Below are 20,044 nucleotides of genomic sequence, written 5' to 3'. Positions count from 1 at the left end.
CACAAATCTAGCAGTAAGTTTAAACAGTCTCATGACAAAAAGTGCTTAATCGTGAATAATTATAAAGACAGACCAACAGAGTTGTAGAATTGCAAGAACCTTTAGAATCAAGTTCTATCTTGATTCTGTCTATCTCACTTGAACAAATGCAAGCCCTGGAGATAGCAAACCAGTCATTTTTAACCTACAGGAATTACCCCAGCATATTGCTGAGATTAGTATCCAAATGACCAAAGCTTGTTACATCAACTAGACTGTAAATCATTAAAAGAGATAGGTGCAACACAATACATACCCTCTCCATATAAAAACAGCATATTCTATGAAATACACTGGAAACCAATGTGAAATTTTGCACACATAATATGTACTTGACCAAGTGTTCTCAATGGTTTGCACTGCATATTCCTGGTCATCATTTTATCTTTCCCAAAAATACATGTTATATCACCACTATTTATTTTATTTCTTTATAATGGGCGCCACGGTGGCACAGTGGTTAGCACTGCTGCCTACAGTGCTCAGGACCTGGGTTCGAATCCCAGCCCCAGGTCACTGTTCATGTGGAGTTTGCACATTCCTTCCTCCCCCCCCCCCCCCCCCCCCCCCCCCCCCCGTGTTTCACCCCCACAACCCAAAGATGTGCAGGTTAGGTGATTGGCCACGCTGAATTGCCCCTTAATTTGATACTCTAATAAATTTATATTTTAAAAAATTATTTCTTTATAGGAACAGTCAGGGATTTATGAAAATCTTGCAAGTAACAGAAATTTGACATGGAAAGCAAGTCTGTAGCAATGGAAAATTCCAAGAAAATGCACAAGTGAACAGAGATACGGGTATTATTATGCCCTTCCTCTCATGTGCAGAAGAAACCAGAATCACCACCCCACCCACTATACTTTTCTGAGAAAATATGATGTGTTTCTAACGAACCACAGGTTTAAACCAAGCTTCTAAAGTTGCAATAGCGACTTCAGAAAGAAAAATCCCCAGTCAGACAGATTAAAGTGTAAACTAGGCATTGTATGTAGCAAATCCACAGGGTACATGAGTATAGCTGTTCTAGTTTGGCTTCCCTTCCTGGGAAACTCTTATACCAATGCTTGTTTTCCTCGTGCAGATCCATTCTGGAAGAGTACATTATTACACTCCTACAGTTCGACATGTAGCTGCAAACCGCCAGCAGTAACTTGCTTAAGCAGCGTGATTTGGTCACAAACTTGGCAGTGAGTACCACCAGCCTGACTGTGCGACAGGTCTGGCTTCTTGACTGGAGGCTGTCACACTCCTGTTGTCGTGTGGAACACTCTTCCAAATATCACATTAGACAGCAGGAGAGATCGCAGGGCAAAGACTCTGAAAAAATCACTTTCATTATCCTTCATCAAGTCAAGTCACTTTCAGCTCACACATGCAGACTTCAGAGGAAGCAAGGGTGGACATGTAGGATAATTTAGTACAGATCACAAAATAAGGATGCAAGAATTCAATAAGATTTTTTGTTTCAAAATGGAGGGGCACAATCTAAAAGTGCCAAAGATTCACAACGGTCACAATATTGGAAAGTGGTTGCTGGTGCAATTGAAATTAATGAAATCCAAGACACACACCCAAATCGCCCAGTTGAAGCAAGTGGGGAGACATGTGCTTGCAGTGGCTCAGAAAAAAGAAAGGTTTGGGAACCTTGAGCAAGATTGCAACACACTTTCCGAGTTCTGCAAAATCTTGAAACCAGTCACAGAAAATCTTTATTGCATTAGCCACTTACTTTCCCTTAACTTGTGCAACATACCTTCAAATTCCAATCATCAACAATTTGGGAATATCTTTAAAAATAATTACTGCATAATTGTTGAGCCAAGAGACAGCAGTGGAACATGAATTTTGCTATTAGGTGAGACAATCGAAGTCACATAAGTAGTCAAAGTGTTAAATTATAGTTAATTATCACAGTTTTACACAAGCATTCTAGTATACACACATCTGGTCACAATCTAAAGAAATATTTGTTATTACCTGTTTGCTTGCCATAATCAGATGCAGAGGTTCACGAACTGTGGGCATAGAATTTGAGTGTGGCAAGCTTTCTCTCCTTCGAGGCAGCAGTGGCAACTGTGGAGAGATTACCCAGTCTCCGGAGGCTCAGTCCTGGGCCCACTGGATTGACACCACCAAATAGCATGGGGCAAATGGGGAGACCAAAGCACTCTTCAACCTTGGAAAACATGTTCGGTGGCCAGTGCCAAACAGACCCAGGATGTTTGTGCACCAACTTGCTGCAGGAAGAGGCCGGCAAGTGTAACTTATTGACTGACTGCCATGCCCGGGGGTGCAGGAACAACCAGGAGGTCTGCAGAGCTATGCTGAAACTTCAGTGATCAGTAACTGTCACACGCTATGCTCCATATTGGTTCAGAAACACTCCACTTACCCTGGGTTGGGAGGAGCATGACTCCATATTCAGTTGTCACTTACCCTGTGAATTTAATTCATTTTATTTCGAAGCTGCATTGCATGTAGCAGAATCCACACTGAAACTGCAGTTTCTCTGGTGTATTAATAATATTTTGTGACATTTGAAATCCTCAGTGGAAAAGTAAAGTTTATTTGACTGGTCTGTAATGTCAGGGAGTACGCAAATAACATTTCTGTTAAGTACTTGTAAAAATTCAGAAGTTGATCTATAATACACAAACTTCAATAATTCTATAAGAATTGTTACTGTGCTGTTTTATTACAGGTTTGTTTTTGCTGGAGTCACACTAATTAACATGGGGTCACATTAGAAAATATTTTGGGAACCAGAGCTACACTATGATACATTATATATTAGAGCCATTTTTTACTAATGCATCAGTGTAGATAAGATGTTGCAAATGTTTAGCATTCTAATTTTGCTGTTTTCTAACTTTGAAGTGTCCCTGCAGAAGGAGCCTGCGCTGACAGCTCCCCAGTTTTTGCACCTCTCTAGTGACTCTTCTGTTGCTTGGAACCAGAGAAAGCCAATTAGAAGCAGCACAATCACACGATTTCTACAACCTCCGAAATGGAGCACTCAAGATTTAAAACAGGTCTGTTAAAATGGGTTACAATTGGAAATGCGTTTAGTGTACATGTACAACGAAAAGCTTTACAAGTTGGAAAATTGAAAACCGTGAGTTTAGATTTGTTTAACGTTAACAGTATTCCAGAAATAAAACAGACACCTTTGATATGCAGCCTGTTCCCAATTGTCAAAGCAGATCAGCGAAGTCATATACATATTAGTAATCAGAAATAAAACTAATTTCCACCAGTCCTGAACCTGACAGCATAAGCACAACCAACCAAAATAGCCCATTAAAAAATATTCAATTCATTTGAACTTGGAATCAACTTAACTGATCGTACTTTAGTCAGCTCAAGGTATCCTAATTCAACACAATGCTCACTAAAACATTAACTATTAATAGCAATGTGTGTAGCGTTCAAACGTTTTATTTGTTGGAATGCAGGCTTTCAATATACAATGAGCGTACTAGGTCAACAGAATCATCTGGATTTAGTCGTTTATTCAATGGTTTTCCCTTGTTTTCACTGATTCTCTGCAAGATGCAAGTTTTTCTCAAATTCTATAGATATTTCAGTTATGTCAAATATAATAGTGAACCAGAAACATAAATCAACTCATTTTATAAACCAGTTATAGCTCAATTTACACTTCTTCAGAAATTATCCGGAACGGCTAAAACAGATGTAATGCTTTCTGTAGACCATATTGCATGATTTACAAAATAAAACATGAAAATAACAACACAACAAACGTATTTTAGAGATAGGATCTTTCCCTTATCCCCTCCCAAATTTGATAACAATCTGCCCAAAATAATGGAATTTGGCCCTGCACTGTTAATTTTTTTTTTTTAAATGTCCAGGAATGCTTAAAAAATGAACACAGTAGGGCCCCAGAAATGTTGCATGCTTTTAACACTTACCATTTGAAGACTGTATATGCTTTAGTGGAATTGAAGACAGTCGCAACTAAAACATTTAAGCATGCAAAACTTTCTTTATCTTTATAATCTTTATCATTGTCACAAGTAGGCTTACATTAACACTGCAATGAAGTTACTGTGAAAATCCCCTAGTCGCCACATTCCGGCGCCTGTTCGGGTCACAGAGGGAGAATTCAGAATGTCCAATTCACCTAACAGCACGTCTTTCGGGACTTGTGGGAGGAAACTAAAGCACCCGGAGGAAACCCACGCAGACACGGGGAGAACGTGCAGACTCCACACAGAGTGACCCAGCGGGGAATCGAACCTGGGACCCTGGCGCTGTGAAGCAAGTGCTGGTTAACTATACAACTGACCCCCCTACTGCACCAATTCCCCACTAACGCCAATCCCCCCCCCCCCCCCACCTCACCACCCTACCATCCACTAAAGCACTGAAAAGTCCCAAAGCGGTTTAGTGTGTTGCTGAACGAAGACTCACACTAGTGCCATGTAAAGTGGGTGTGGTTTGGCTTTCCCTCGATGGTCCTGCACTATGGGAAAGGATGCTGGAGCAGCTCACCCTTTTAAGCAGGTGCACTAACTGTTAGAAGCAGACAATAAATCTGGCTGCGAAGCTAGATAGATATTCCATCCCCTTATTCTCAAAATAGAGGATCTATATACCAAGTTGGAGATGAGCCATGCTTACCAACAGTTCAAGAGGACATGACACCATACCAATATTCAGCTCAATATACACAAACACTGTTTGGGGTTTCACCATCTTGCGCCGTCTTCCAGCAAACTACAGTGAGTTTGCTGCACGATTTACCCACGGTTGTTTATTTGGATAACGTTTTGAAAAGATTTCAAGAGTTGGGAGTACGCTTAAAAAGAAAAAGTGTACCTTCCAAGCTAACAGGGTGGTTTACCTTGGATATCGGGTGGATGCTCAGGGGTTACACCCCATGGATGACAAAGTTAGAGCAATTAAGGAGGCACTGGCCCCTCAAACCACCTCCGGACTTCCTGGGGATGGTCAATTATTGTGGGCAGTTCCTCCTGAATCTATTGACATTGCTAGCACCGCTGCATGTGCTGTTAAAGCGCCAGAGATGGGGTTGGAAGGCACCCCAGAAAGAGGCTTTTAACCAAGTTAAGCAGGTACTTCAGTCTTCATGCTTATTGGTACATTGACTGCTCAAAGAAGGTAGTATTTGCATGTGATGCATCACTATATGGGTAGCGGCTGTGCAATCCCATAAAATGGAGGATGCATCAAGAACCCCAACAGATGCGGAAAGAGGATACACCCAAATAGAAAAGGTGGCCAGGCTATTATCTATGGCATCAAGAAGTTTTCTCAATACATATACGGGAGGCATTTTACTATCGTCACAGACCACAAGCAACTTTTAGTGCTCAAGGAAGACAAAACAATTCCACCAATTGCTTCCGCTAGGATACACTAGGGTGTATCCCTAGGGTGTAGAACGCTAGGGTGCTGTTCTTAACAGCTTATGAATATATCTTGAACATTAACCAGGGGCTCACATAGCTAATGAAGACACTTTAAGTCATCTTCCGTTTTTAGAAAGCACGCCACTCTTTCTAGTACTGCAAAAGATTGTAATGGCCTTAAACATTCTGGACTCCTTACCTGTGACAGCACAGCAAATTAAGTACTGAACTAATAGAGACCCATTGTCATTGAAGGTTAAACAGATGATACTGCATGAATGGCAAAATGAGAACGCTTTAGAGGAAATGAAACCATATCAGCCCAGGAAAGAGGAGCTTAGTTGCAAGGATGGTGTCATCCTTTGGGGAATGAGTGGTCGTTCCGATACCAGGAAGAGAATTACTGCTTGAAGAATTGCATAACGCCCATTTGGGCGTGTCAAAGATGAAAATGTGAGTGAGAACCTATGTATGGTGGCCTGGCACCAATGCTGATATAGAAAGGATGAAACCATGTGACCAATGCCAGTTACACCAGGAGTTTCTTGCCGCAGCTCCCTGGCACCCTTGGAATGACCAGGTCGACCATGGGTGAGAGTTCACGTCGATAATATTTGATATGTTCCTTTTGCTAGTAGACACCCATTTGAAACAGATGAGGTTATTTGAAATTAAGCCCACAGCTCCATACGCCACAGCTAAAAAACTGCGCCAAAGGTTTCCCCAATCACAACGTACCAGAAGTACTGGTCTCAGACAATAGAATGGCATTCACAAGTGCGGACATTCATCCTAAAATGTAATAAAGCATATTCGGACTACACCATATTCCGTGTAGCAGTGAAGCAGGTCCGACCGAAGCTATCTCTACATTGGAACCTCAATCAATTGAGCTACATTGTCAGGGGACTTTTTCTTTCTCTGGAATCAGACTGAGTTTCTGATACTGTGTTAAAAATTGTTCATTATTGCTAATGCTTTGAAAGATGTACAAGTTATCAATGTACTATGTAATCAATGTAATATGTAATCAGGGACTTAAAGGGGCTAGCTACTACATCCCTCCCCCTTTAAGAGGCTGTGCATCGTAAGGGTCATGTAATCAGATTAGGGAATGGGGAACGAGCACAGGGATCCACGTGCAGAGCATGGGCTTTTGCAGCCAGTTTCCCCCCCCAAAACATATCACAGTGCTGAGAATGAAGACATCGATTGTAGTGCTCTGTATATAGTTAGGTTGATCATAAACCTGCTATTGTTAGTTAGCTAATTAGTGGTCGCCAATTATTGCATTCACTACATACTCAAGGGAAATTTGAAGTGAACCGGTTCAGGAGTCTGGTCAGAAATGAGAGATCTGGTATTGGGTAAGAAATTAGGAGCAGCCTGATGGTGACTGCCATCCCTCAGATGATCCAGGCCATTAAATTGTAGGCACTAGTGGATTAACAGCCAATGCAGATCAGCGAAGACAGTGGTGATGGAGTGAGCAGGACCTAGTGTGGGATAAGATATGAGCAGAACTTGGGATGAACTAAAGTTATCGGTGGATGGAGGGTCACAGATCAGCCAGGCGAGCATTGGAACAATCGAGTCTGAATGTGCCAAATGCACGGATGAGGGTTGCAGCAGATGAGGTAGGCATGGGGGTGGGCGATATTACAGAGTAGTCTTTGTGATGGAGGATAGAATCGAAAACTCAGCTCAAGGTCAAGAACAGTCTGGTTCAGACAGACAGCAAGCAGGGAGGGAGATGAATCGATGGCAAATGTTTGTGGTGAAAACTGCAATACAGTTTACCAGTGTTTTAACAGAAATGAATATGGCTCACCCAAGACTGGATGTTGGGCAAGCGGGGAAAATGAACCACGGTTGTCACATGACTTCGATTACAGCCTTTACAGTGCTGTATCAGAGTGGAATACTGCAAGATATCACTAAATTTGCATTGTTGTATTAACTTATTATGCACTAACTATACGACAGGCCATCAGCTCCAATAAATGTATATATTTTTTTTAAATTTAGAGTACCCAATTATTTTTCTTTTCCAATTGCCCCAATTTAGCGGGGCCAATCCACCTAACCTGCACATCTTTGGGTTGTGGGGGTGAAACCCACGCAAACACGGGGAGAATGTGCAAACTCCACACGTACAGTGACCCAGGGCCGGGATCGAACCTGGGACCTCGGCGCCGCAGTCCCAGTGCTAAACACTGCGCCACGTGCCGCCTCCAGCTCCAATAAATTTAATGAAAAAAGGAAGAGCATACTCTGCTGCATTGCTGAAGAAATCCTACTATTGGGCTGAAACTTGACTTTAACTCTCAGTCAAACTTCAGTTGCAGGAATCCATGGAACATATTTGATAATGGGAGTGCTTAAAACAAGGCTTACTGTTGCTTTATTCATGGAGGACAATGCTAAGTTTGGGTAGAAGTTACATTTAAGTTTAAGCCTGTAATTATAAAGTATAATCTATTGATGTCACAAAAATCTAAACTGTTACCAAGAGATACGACAAACATCAGTGTTTTATGCTTTTATAACTGCTAACTATGAGCATTCTTAGGAGCAGACATTTTGTATAGAACTCCCCCTGACCTGTTGTCATTGAGTTCTACTCCAGCGATCTGATAAATGGGCAGTGCTCACTCACGTCAGTAAGGCAGAACGTTTGTGAGATAATGCTAGAGAACTACAAAATGTCTGCTCCTAGATTAGACCCCCAACGACCAGCAGGTTAACAGGAGAAAATTAACAGGCATTAATACAGCATTTAATATTCCCACAAGTAGATCCTGCTTCCCCATTTATCTTTTTAGGTAAGCAATATAAATGAAGGCAGATCAAAGTCCAATATACAAGTTCCAAATGTTACACGTCCAAACTCCCCATAAGATTCAAAAATGGAGCTCTATGTGGCAGAATTCCATGGATGTGACAGTTTAGAGGCCCAGAATCTGGTAAAACAACTGTTTTCAACAGACATCAATAGAATGCATTGTGTGTTTGTGGGAATGCAGTGGGATTGTGTGTGTAGTGTTCTGAGAAACCAATCGCATTCACCCACATACTCTTTACTGGAGTACCTAGGAAGGAAGAGCAAATGAGTGTTGGCACCGCACCCCACGTACCACATCACTAGCTTCCAATTCCAGTCTTACATCAGAATTACACCACGAAAACAGGCTAGCCCATCCACCGATTCGGCATCCACATTTAAGTTCGAGGAAAACAGTTCTGTAAATCACATTTACCCACCATTTCCACAACTCTTCAACTCCTTTTCCTTCATTGACCTATTCAATCCCATCTCAAATGTTGACAACATCTGCATGAACCATGAATCCTGAAAGTGAACTCCCCTCTTAATTTCCTGCCTTCGATTCACGACTGAACATCTACTTCTATCCTATTGCATTTTCATCATTTTAAACACTTAATTATATTGCTCTATAACTCTGATTAGATTCCACTCCCCCACAAGTGTGTGTCTAGAAAATGAAGCTTCACAGATGTTTGAGAGTTATATTAACATTTTGAAATTTCTGTATGTTTGATCAGTAATACTCAGATGAAATGCCCACTGAAGGATTATCCAAAGCTTTTAATTTTGAACCTATTGGAGTTATACATGTCATAAGCAATGGCTTTAAAGGAGATTCTTAAAATAGGAGAGGGTAGAGGCAGAGAGATTTCGGGAGGGAATTTCAGAGCTTTGGGCCTAGGTGAGCAAAGGCACGAATGTCAATGGTGGGACAAAGTGAGTAGGGAATGTACAAGAAGCCACAATTGAGGCCACAAAAGAGAAAGCAGTTCTCTTGAAGGGCACTGTGGCTAGCACTGCTGCCTCAAAGCGCCAGGGACCCAGGTTCAATTCTGATCTTGGGCGACTGTCTGTGTGGTGTTTGTACATTCTCCCAGTGTCTGCCTGGGTTTCCTTTCACAGTCCAATGATGTGCAGGTTAGGTGGACTGGCCATGACGCGAGTGAGCACTACCCATTAGTGTCCAACGGTTAGGTGGGGTTACGGTGGGAGATTGGGCGTTGGTGGAGCCCTTTTTCAGAGGCTCGATTGGCCGAATGGCCCCCTTCTAAGGATTCTGTAAGGATTCCATAATTCTATGAGATACAGTAAAAAGGTTAAAATGATAAGGAGATGGCAGCATGGTGGTTAGCACTGTTGCCTCACGGCGCCGATCCCGGCCCACTATGTGTGTTGAGTTTGCATATTTTCCCCGTGTTTGTGTTGGTCTCACCCCGCAACCCAAAGATGTGCAGGATAGGTGAATTGGGCACACTAAATTGCTCCTTAATTGGAAAAAAAAAGAATTGGTTACTATGAACTTAAAATAAAATAAAATGATAGGGAGATGCAGGTTAGGATACAAGCACCAGAGCCTTGATCAGTTCAAGTTTGTGGCGAGCAGAATATGCGACGATGACTTGGAGAGTATTGAAATAGAAGAGTCTGGAGGTAACAAGGGCATGATCAGCAGGAGATAAGCTGATGTAATAGATGAGATGGGTGATGTTGTGGAGGTGGATGTTAACTGGTGTTTGACAGTGAAGATGAATCCAAAACTCAACTCGGGCCAAATAGGACGTACAGATTGCAAAGTCGGGTTCAGCTGGAGACAGGCAGGTATGTGTGAATCAACTGTGAAAAGATGGAGATTATGGCAGGAGCTAAGATAATATCTTAGATCTTCCAAAATGAGGAAATTGTGATTCAACCAGAACTGCATGTCAGACAAGTAATCCAAGACAATGGAGAGACAGTGGGTAGAACTGGGTGTTGTCAGTGCAAGTGTGGAACTCGACATCCCGATGTTTCTAAGGGACAGCATGATTTGAAATAGGAGAGGTGCCCCAAGGACAGAGCCTCAGGAGACCCCAGAGGTGATAATGTGGTAGCAGGAAGAGAAGCCAATTCAGGAGATTCAATGGCTACAATTGGATAGGCAAGAGGGACAACGGGAACAGCAATCAGTCCCAAAAACGCACCCTGCCAGTTACTCCATATACCCACCGTGGTTCTATAACTCTTAATACCCTTACCTAACAAAAATCTGCCTTTTTAAAAAATATATAAATTTTTTGTAAATAAATTTAGAGTGCCCAATTATTTTTTTCCCAAGTAAGGGGTAATTTAGCGTGGCCATTCCACCAACCCAGCACATCTTCGGGCTATGGGGGTGAGACCCACGCAGACACGGGGAGAATATGCAAACTCCACACGGACAGTGAACCAGAGCCGGGATCAATCCTGGGAACTCGGCGCCATGAGGCAGCAGTGCTAACCATTGTGCCACCATGCTGGCCACAAAAAGCAGTCAATCATAGTTTTCACATTTTTCCCCCTATAAATTTAGAGTACCCAATTATTTTTTTTCCCAATTAAGGGGCAATTTAGCATGGCCAATCTACCTACCCTGCACATCTTTTGGGTTGTGGGGGTGAAACCCACGCAGACACAGGGAGAATGCACAAACTCCACACTGACAGTGACCCAGGGCCTGGATTCGAACCCGGGTCCTCAGCGCCCTAGTCCCAGTGCTAACCACTGTGCTGTGCTGCCCGCTAGTTTTCACATTTTTAATTGACCCATGGTATCCAAAAACTGTTTTTGAGGGAGTGTATTTTACATTTCCTCCACCCTTTGTGTGAAGACGTCACTCCTAAACAACCCAGCCCTCATTTTGGACTCTCCCATTAGATTAAATAGTTTCTCGCAATCTACCTAATTAAGTCCTTTAGTTATAAACAAATCAATTAGATCATCTTGATCTTCTAAACTCAAGGGAATATAAGTCTTGCCTGTGCAACCTGTCCTTATAATTGATCCCTTTATAGCCTGAATATCATTCAAATTTGAGTACATATCCATTATCCCAACTCTTGTCTCCTTGTTCCTATCCAAGTCCATCAAATTCTAGAGATGTTATGTTGTGTACAGTTTTGGTTCCCTTACTCGAGGAGGGATGTAGTTGCATTGGAGCAGTTCAGTGGAGGTTCACTAGATTGATTCCAGAGATGAGGGACGGGGTTCTCTCAGCCCGGGACCAGGCCAGAGAATAGCGCCAGGCCGCCCCGACGCGATTGGTGCCATTGGCGCTGGCCGGGGTCCGTTCCACGTGTCCCCACCGGCGATTCTCCGCCCAGGATGGGCCGAGCGGCCAGACCAAAACCCACCCACCCCCCCGATACAATTCTAACCTGGTCTTACCCGGCGGGACCTTGGCTTGCAAGGGTCCGGGGGTGGCCTGGGGGGGGGGGGTCTGACCCCGGGGTGCACTCCGCTGTCACCTGGCCCACTGCTCGGCGGGCAAGCCTCTCGGACTGGGGGCCTCCTTTCTTCCACTCCGTCCCCTGTAGCCCTACGCCATGTTGCGTCAGGGTCAGCGCAGAGAAGGGAGCCACTGCGCATGCGTGCGTTGGCGCCGGTGCTACTGCGCATGTGTGGACCCCGCGGCGCCCAGTTGACGCCGGGATCAGCAGCTGGAGCGGCGTAGGTCACTCCAGTGCCGTGCCGGCCACCTGTAGGGGCCAGAATTGCTGATCCTGAGGCCACGTTGACAGCGTTTACAACGGTGTCAACACTTGGCCTCAGGATCAGAGAATCCCGCCCGAGGGGTCTGACTTGAGAGCTTGAGCAGTTTCGGTCTATACTCTCTGGAGTTTAGAAGAATGAGATATCTAATTGAGGTATATATGATAAAGGAAATTGACAAAAGTAGACCTAAAGTGGATGCTTCCTCTTGTGTGGTAATCTAGAACGAGAGGTCATAGTCTCAGAATAAGGGGTAGCAAATTTAAAACTGAGATGAGGAGAAATTGTTTCTCAAAGGGTTGTGAATCTGTGGAATTCTCTACCCCAGAGTGAGGTGGATGGTAGGTGATTGAGTAAATTTGAGGAGATAGACAGATTTTTAATAAATAATAGGTTGAAGGGATCATGATGCCCCCAGAAAGTAGGGAGGTGGAGGTAGTGATCGCAATGGATGCAGAAAAGGCTTTTGATCGGGTAGAATGGGACTATGTGGGAGATACTGGGACGGTTTGGATTTGGGCGGGGCGTTATTGACTGGGTCAGGTTACTATATCAGGCTCCTGTGGCAAGTATACGGACGAATAGGACAACATCGGACTATTTTAGACTGCACCGGGGGACAAGACAGGGATGCCCCCTCTCCCCACTGTTGTTTGCGCTAGCTATAGAGCCTCGAGCGGCTGGAGTGGACTGGTCCGGGGGGGTGGAGCACAGGGTTTTATTCTATGTGAATGACCTGCTTCTGTACGTTTCAGACCCAACAGAGGGGATGGAAGAAATCATGAGGACTCTGGGGGAATTTGGCCGGTTTTCGGGGTATAAGCTTAACATGGGAAAGAGCGAGATGTTTGTGGTCCAGGCGAGGGGACAGGAGAGGCGACTGGGAGTGCTACCGTTTAGGTTAGTATAGCGAAGCTTTAGGTACTTAGGCATCCAAGTGGCGCGGGAATAGGACCGGCTGCATAAATTGAATCTGGCCCGGCTGGTGGACCAAATGAAGGACGATTTTCAGAGATGGAACACGCTTCCGTTGTCTCTGGCTGGGCGGGTGCAAACGGTGAAGATGACGGTCCTCCCGAGATTCCTATTTGTATACGAGTGTCTCCCCATCTTTATTCCGCGGTCCTTTTTTAAAGCGGGTCAACAGAGTGATCACGGGCTTCGTCAGGACGGGCAAGACCCCGCGAGTAAGGAAGGTAATGCTTGAGCGGAGTCGGGGAGAGGGCGGGCTGGCGCTCCAAATTTTAGCAACTATTACTGGGCGGCGAATATAGCCATGATCAGGAAGTGGGTTCTGGGGGAGGGGTCAGCATGGGTGCGTATGGAGACGGCTTCATGTTAGGGCACCAGTTTGGGGGCGTTGGTAACTGCGCCTCTTGCTGTTCCCGCCGGCACAGTACTCCACCAGTCCAGTGGTTGTGACGCCTCTGAGAGTTTGGGGTCAGTGGAGGCGGCATGTGGGAGCATCACTCTGGGCCCCAATCTGTGATAATCACCGGTTTGCCCCGGGCAGTATGGACCCGGGAGGGGGGGGGGGGGGGGGGGGGGGGGAAGGGGGGCTCCAGTTATGGCGGAGAGCAGGGATTGAGAGGATGGGGGATATGTTCATAGAGGGGAGCTTTCCGAGTAGGAGGGCATTGGAGGAAAAGTTTGGGTTGGCGAGGGGAAACAAATTCAGGTATCTGCAGGTGCGGGACTTCCTTCGTAAACAGGTGTCACCTTCCCGCTCCTTCCACTGAGGGAGATTCAGGACAGGGTAGTTTCTAAAGGGTGGGTAGGAGAAGGGAGCGTCTTGGACATTTATAAAGGAGCTTATGGGGTCAGAGGAGACGCAGACCAAGGAGCTGAAGCGCAAGTGGGAGGTGGAGCTGGGAGGTGAGATAGAGGATGGTCTATGGGCAGACACGTTGAGTAGAGTCAACACATCTGCAACATGCGCCAGGCTCAGCCGGATACAATTTAAGGTTGTTCACCGGGCTCACATGACAGTGGCCCAGATGAGCAGATTCTTTGGTGTGGAGGACAGGTGTGCAAAATGTGCGGGAGGACCGGTGAACCATGCCCACGTGTTTTGGACATGTCCAAAGCTTAGGGGATTTTGGCAGGGGCTTGCGGACGTTATGCCCACGGTGTTAAAAACAAGGGTGGCGCTGAATCCAGAGGTGGCGATTTTTAAGGTGTCAGAAGACCCAGGAATCCAGGAAAAAGAGGCAGATGTTCTGGCCTTTGCTTCCCTGGGCCCGGAGACGGATACTATTAGCCTGGAGGGACTCAAAGCCCCCAAGTCGGAGGCCGGGCTATCGGACATTAGATTAGAGTAGGGGGTCAATAAGGGTGGGACCTGTACTTTTGCACTATGTTTATGGTTTCATGTATATTGTTTATTTTGTTGTTGTCACTATACCAAAAATACCTCAATAAAATGTTTATTAAAAAAATAAATAGATTGAAGGGTAATGGAGAACGGGCGCGAAATGGAGTTGAGGCCGAGATCAGCAAGGATCATACCGATTGGCATCTAACCAAAGTGGATAACCTCACATTTATTCACATTGTACCGCATGTTCCATGCATATACCCACTCACTCAGCCTATCCAAATCACAATGAAGCATCTCTGCATCCTCCTCACAGCTCACCCAACTTTGTATCAACTGCAAATTTGGCAACAATACATTTAGTTGGAGCGGCACAGTGGTTAGCACTGCTGCCTCACGGTGCCGAGGACCCAGGTTCGACCCCGGCCCTGGGTTACTGTCCGTGTGGAGTTTGCACATTCTCCCCGTGTCTGTGTGGGTCTCACCCCCACAACACAAAGATGTGCAGGGGAAGTGGATTGGCCACGCTAAATTATCCCCCAATTCAAAAAAAAAGAATTGGGTACTCTAAAATTTTAAAAATTAAGAATACATTTAGTTCCCTCGTCGAAATCGTTAATATATAATGTGAACAGTTGGGGTCCTCGCATAGATTCCTGCAGTATCCCACTTGTCACTGCCAGCTAATCAGAAAAAGACCCATTTATTCCAAATCTTTGCTTTCCGTCTGCTAACCAGCTTTCTGTCCATCTACCCTCAATCTCATGTGTGCTTTACTTTACATAGTAATCTGCTAAGTGAGACCTGGTAGGAGGTGTGATCATGGCAGATTTGGAGGGGACAGAGATAGTATACAAGTAAAGAAAATCCTTTACGATATCAGACAACATGGAAACCAAAAGAAAGTTATAGTCATAAGCAATTTAGCAGAAAAAGGGTCCAAGGAGCTGTTGGATCTCAAGGATAAGAGCTCAGAGAGGAACAGGAGAATAGAACAGAAACTACTGAAAAATGCAGATTCATGGTTAGGGCAGAGGGAACATCTTGTCCTCGCAGGCAAAAATGCCAGATAGCTGCATAAATGGTCACAATCTTTGTGATTACGTGGTCCTCGCAACTGTTGTAAGGGCAATGGGAAGGGCAGTGGAGGAGGATGAAGGAGGCATTTAGATTATCATAGAATTTACAGTGCAGAAGGAGGCCATTCGGCCCATCGAGTCTGCACCGGCTCTTGGAAAGAGCACCCTACCCAAGGTCAACACCTCCACCCTATCCCCATAATCCAGTAACCCCACCCAACACTAAGGGCAATTTTTTTTTTTTAATTTTAGAGTACCCATTTATTTTTTCCAATTAAGGGGTAATTTAGCATGATCAATCCACCTACTCTGCACATTTTTTGGTTGTGGGGGCGAAACCCACGCAGACACGGGGAGAATGTGCAAACTCCACACGGACAGTGACCCAGAGCCGGGATCGAACCTGGGACCTCAGCGCCGTGAATCAGCTGTGCTAACCACTAGGCCGCACTAAGGGCAATTTTGGACACGAAGGGCAATTTATCATGGCCAATCTACTTAACCTGCAGATCTTTGGACTGTGGGAGGAAACCGGAGCACCCGGAGGAAACCCACACACACAGGATGTGCAGACTCCGCACAGACAGTGACCCAAGCCGGAATCAAACCTGGGACCCTGGAGCTGTGAAGCATTTGTGCTATCCACAATGCTACCGTGCTGCCCACTTTAGTAGTGAAGAGACGCCAGGGGTGATCATGGAATAACAAACATGTTTTGAAAGAAGGGAGTAGTCCAATAGTGCTCTATATTGCCCAGTCAGAGCTGGCAATAAATGGCCAAAAGCAAATTACTGCAGATGCTGAAATCTGAAACAAATACAGAAAATATTGGACAATCTCAGCAGGTCTGACAGCTTCTGTGGAGTCATCCAGACTCAAAACATTAGCCCCCTTTTCTCTCAATAAATGACTAACCCAGTTGTGCACCACGTACTATTTCAGCTCAGATGGCCATCCAGCTGCAGCTTCACGGTTCCGAAGGCCATTCAGCCCCACTATTTAATTAGGTTATGGCTGATCTGTACATCAACTTTTTACTTGTGTTAACCAATTAAAATTGATTCAGATTTTGAAAGCTCCACTTGTCCCAGCATTCAGTCTTTTAGATGGAAGGATTCCAGATTTCCAGTACCATGTGAGAAAAGGTGATTTCCCTTTGGCTTCGCTCTAATTTTAAGACTATGATCCCTCAAATAAAACTGTAACCCTGTATTTATTTTACTGAATCCCTTTTAATATTTTAACTATGTCAATCAGATCATCCTTCAATTTTCTACACTCAAGGCAATACAAGCTAATAATTCAATCATTTAAACCCCACTGAAGTCTGTGATCCTGGGGGGGGGGGGGGGGAAGAGAGAGAGAGAGAGAGAAAGAGATATGCCAGGGAACAACCAAGGTGGCAGCGTTTTCCTGGGGATAAGAACCGTTGTAGTTGTCGATGAGGGCGTGATTAAGCAGATCAGTAGCTGGAGAAACATCGTGGCAGAGGAGGGCCACAAAGTGGTGTTGATTGTGATGGAGGCGATGAGTAGAGACGCTGCGCAAGATGGTGGCGATGAACATTGAGGGTGGGAGGAGAGCTCATCGGGAGTCGCAACCACCACACCACACACAGGTTTTGCAAAGCGGTGTAACTTTCGGGCCTCCAGGAGAATTTGGAATGTGCAGATGTGCCATGTTCATGCAATGGGGGCGATTACAAATAATGCCGGCGGGATTCGCAGAAGTTCCAGCACACGCGTCCGCAGCGTGACAGTTAGGTCCGCAGGGTAAAACACCGGCCCAAAAGGGAGGAGGAGGAGGAGGGTTGGAAGCATTTTTTGAGAAGCTGATTGCATATGGCCAGGCCCGCGCATGCGCGCCCAGGCTGCAGCCCAGGCCGCAGCCCCGGGTTACCGCTCCGCTCTCGCCCCGCACACGCACCACAACGTCCCGCGACCCCCTGGGCGGCCGCCCGCCCCGCTCCATTCCCACCGCCACCCGCACACAACGCGACATCCGTTCGCCCTGCTTTCCGAGGCGGTCGAGTGGCGGGCGGGGCGGGAAAGCCGCAAGTTGGATGCATTTTTGTCTCTTTATTTTCCGGCCCCGCGCGACACCCGCAGCTACTCACCTGAAGACGCCATGTTGGAGAATGACCACTGACAGAACCCGGATGTCGGCGTCACGTGACGCTCAAACTTCTTGGCAGTTGGGAGGTAAATCTTGTGGTTCGCGCGCCACTCTTTCGTTTAAATAAAGTGCGGGCGGTCATTGTTATTTTTTTTCTCATTGTTTTTTGAAAAAAATATGCTAAATTACCGTTTTCATACAAGATTAGAATTGATTCAGGCCAGAAAATGGGAAGACTATAAGACATAGGAGCAGAATTAGGCCACTCGGCCCATTGAGTCTGCTCCACCATTCAATCATAGCTGATATTTTCTCATCCCCATTCTCCTGCCTTCTCCCCATAACCCCTGACCCCCTTATTAATCAAGAACCTATCTATCTCTGTCTTAAAGACACTCAGTGATTTGGCCTCCACAGCCTTCTGCGGCAAAGAGTTCCACAGATTCACCAGCCTCTGGCTGAAGAAATTCCTCCTCATCTCTGTTTTAAAGGATCGTCCCTTTAGTCTGAGATTGTGTCCTCTGGTTCTAGTTTTTCCTACAAGCGGAAACATCCTCTCCACGTCCACTCTATCCAGGCCTCGCAGTATTCTGTAAGTTTCAATAAGATCCCCCCTCATCCTTCTAAATTCCAACGAGTACAGACCCAGAGTCCTCAACCGTTCCTCAAACGACAAGTTCTTCATTCCAGGGATCATTCTTGTGAACCTCCCTCTGGACCATTTCCAAGGCCAGTACATCCTTCCTTCGATACGGGGCCCAAAACTGCTCACAATACTCCAAATGGGGTTTGACCAGAGCCTTATACAGCCTCAGAAGTACATCAACCCTTCCTGTGAAGAAACAGAAATCAGTCTAGTGTTTCCAGGGTCTTTTCTTTTTTGTAGCACTGACAGAAAGTTCCTTTTTTTTTGGTTAGATTTGTGTGTCAGTCTGCATCTCAGAAATAATCTTGTCAATCTACAAATTAATACCTGTTTTTCCTCAAGTTACAACTGTCTAGGGCTCTTACTTTATCGACAGGCTGCTCTTTAATTGGTACCACCAGCCCTTCCCACCCCTCCGCTGTGTGGTGTTGAACGGCCTTGTAGGTTCATATAATATAGAAGCAGACTTAGGCCATTTGGCCCATCGAGTCTGCTCCGCCATTCGATCATAGCTGATCCCATCCTGGCCTCAACTCCATTGTCCTGCCCGCTCTCCATAACCCTTCGACCCATTACCAGTCAAAAATCTGTCGAACTCTTCCTTAAATTTAATCACTGTCCCAGCATCCACCACACTCTGGGGTAGCGAATTCCACAGATTCACAACCCTTTGGGAGAAGTAGTTTCTCCTCATCTCTGTTTTAAATTTGCTACCCCTTATCCTAAGACTGTCGTTCTAGAATGTCCCACAAGAGGAAGCATCCGCTCCACATCTATTTTATCCATACGTTTTAGCATCTTGTACACACCAATTTGATCTCCCCTCATTCTCCTAAACTCTAGCTGGTATAGGCCTAAACTGTTCAATCTCTCTTCATACGATAAACCCCTCATCTCTGGAAACAACCAAGTGAACCTCCTCTGAACTGCCTCCAATGCCATTACATCTTTCCTCAAATAAGGAGACCAACATGCAAAATTTCCTTCAATTAAGCATTTCTTGTTTGCCTGCTGCTAGGCAGCAGAGCCAGGCCATTCAAAAGGGAAGCCTGGAAACATTTATCCGTACAACGGCTAGGTATAAATGTGGAATTTCCTCCACATAAAGCAGTCGATGCTATCTTAATTAATAATTTAAAATCTGAGACCAATCGATTTTTGCCAGCCACTGAAGACAGCAAGCTAACATCATAGCCACTTTCACTTTCTTCCATAAGTACCCTGGGGGCCAACACATTGTTCACCCTCTAAAATGAAGAGGTGCACAAGTCACCCTTCAAACTGCACTGTGGTTAAGGAGGGTCACTAATTCAGAATTTTGCAGGATGTATGACCATCTCCCAAATCAGCAATTACCTCCACACAACCTTAAATCCCTTCCTTCACTGTAAAGAGTTGCAACCAACAGATCTGCTACATCTGCCGTCTTTACCTGGTCTGGGCCTACAAGTGATTCTAGTCCCACACCAATGTGGTTGATTTTTAACTGCCCTCTGAACTGGCCTAACAAGCCCTACAGTTGCAGCAAACTGCTGCAAAGCATAACACTTAATAGGTCAACTTGGAGTGGGCAATAAATGCCAGCAATGCTCCCATCCCAAGCATACAAAACCTATTCTAAACTCATGTTCTCCTTTCCTGAAGATCTGTAAAGTAAACTGGGGGAGCAGCAGGGGTCAGAGCATCATCAATTTCCTTCCAGAGATACTTTTCTGCAACAAGTTGCATGTACAAAGCACCTTTAATGGAGACAAGCAGCTCACTTGATCAGTGCCCCTGACATTGGACTCCATATCCATCCCTCTATCACTGGTACCTTGGCTGAAGTATGTATGATCTACAAGATTAACTGCAGCAACTGGACGACTCACTCCGTAGTACCACACTCTG

General features: G+C 45.2%; 1 protein-coding gene across 7 annotated transcripts in view; it reads right to left on the bottom strand.

The window, feature by feature from the left end:
- The window catches only part of eif4ba (eukaryotic translation initiation factor 4Ba), a 50,579-nt gene extending 32,998 nt beyond the window's left edge, over positions 1-17,581 (bottom strand). For all 7 annotated transcript variants that reach the window (XM_038786477.1, XM_038786483.1, XM_038786479.1 and 4 more), the window contains exon 1: positions 17,510-17,581. In XM_038786477.1, coding sequence (XP_038642405.1) covers positions 17,510-17,522 — 13 coding nt within the window. In that variant the 5' untranslated portion in view covers positions 17,523-17,581. The remainder of the gene's footprint in view (positions 1-17,509) is intronic.
- Positions 17,582-20,044: the final 2,463 nt, after the last annotated feature.

Source organism: Scyliorhinus canicula, chromosome 28, assembly GCF_902713615.1.
Source record: "Scyliorhinus canicula chromosome 28, sScyCan1.1, whole genome shotgun sequence".
Lineage (NCBI taxonomy): Eukaryota > Metazoa > Chordata > Chondrichthyes > Carcharhiniformes > Scyliorhinidae > Scyliorhinus > Scyliorhinus canicula.
This window is presented reverse-complemented; position numbering and strand designations above follow the sequence as displayed.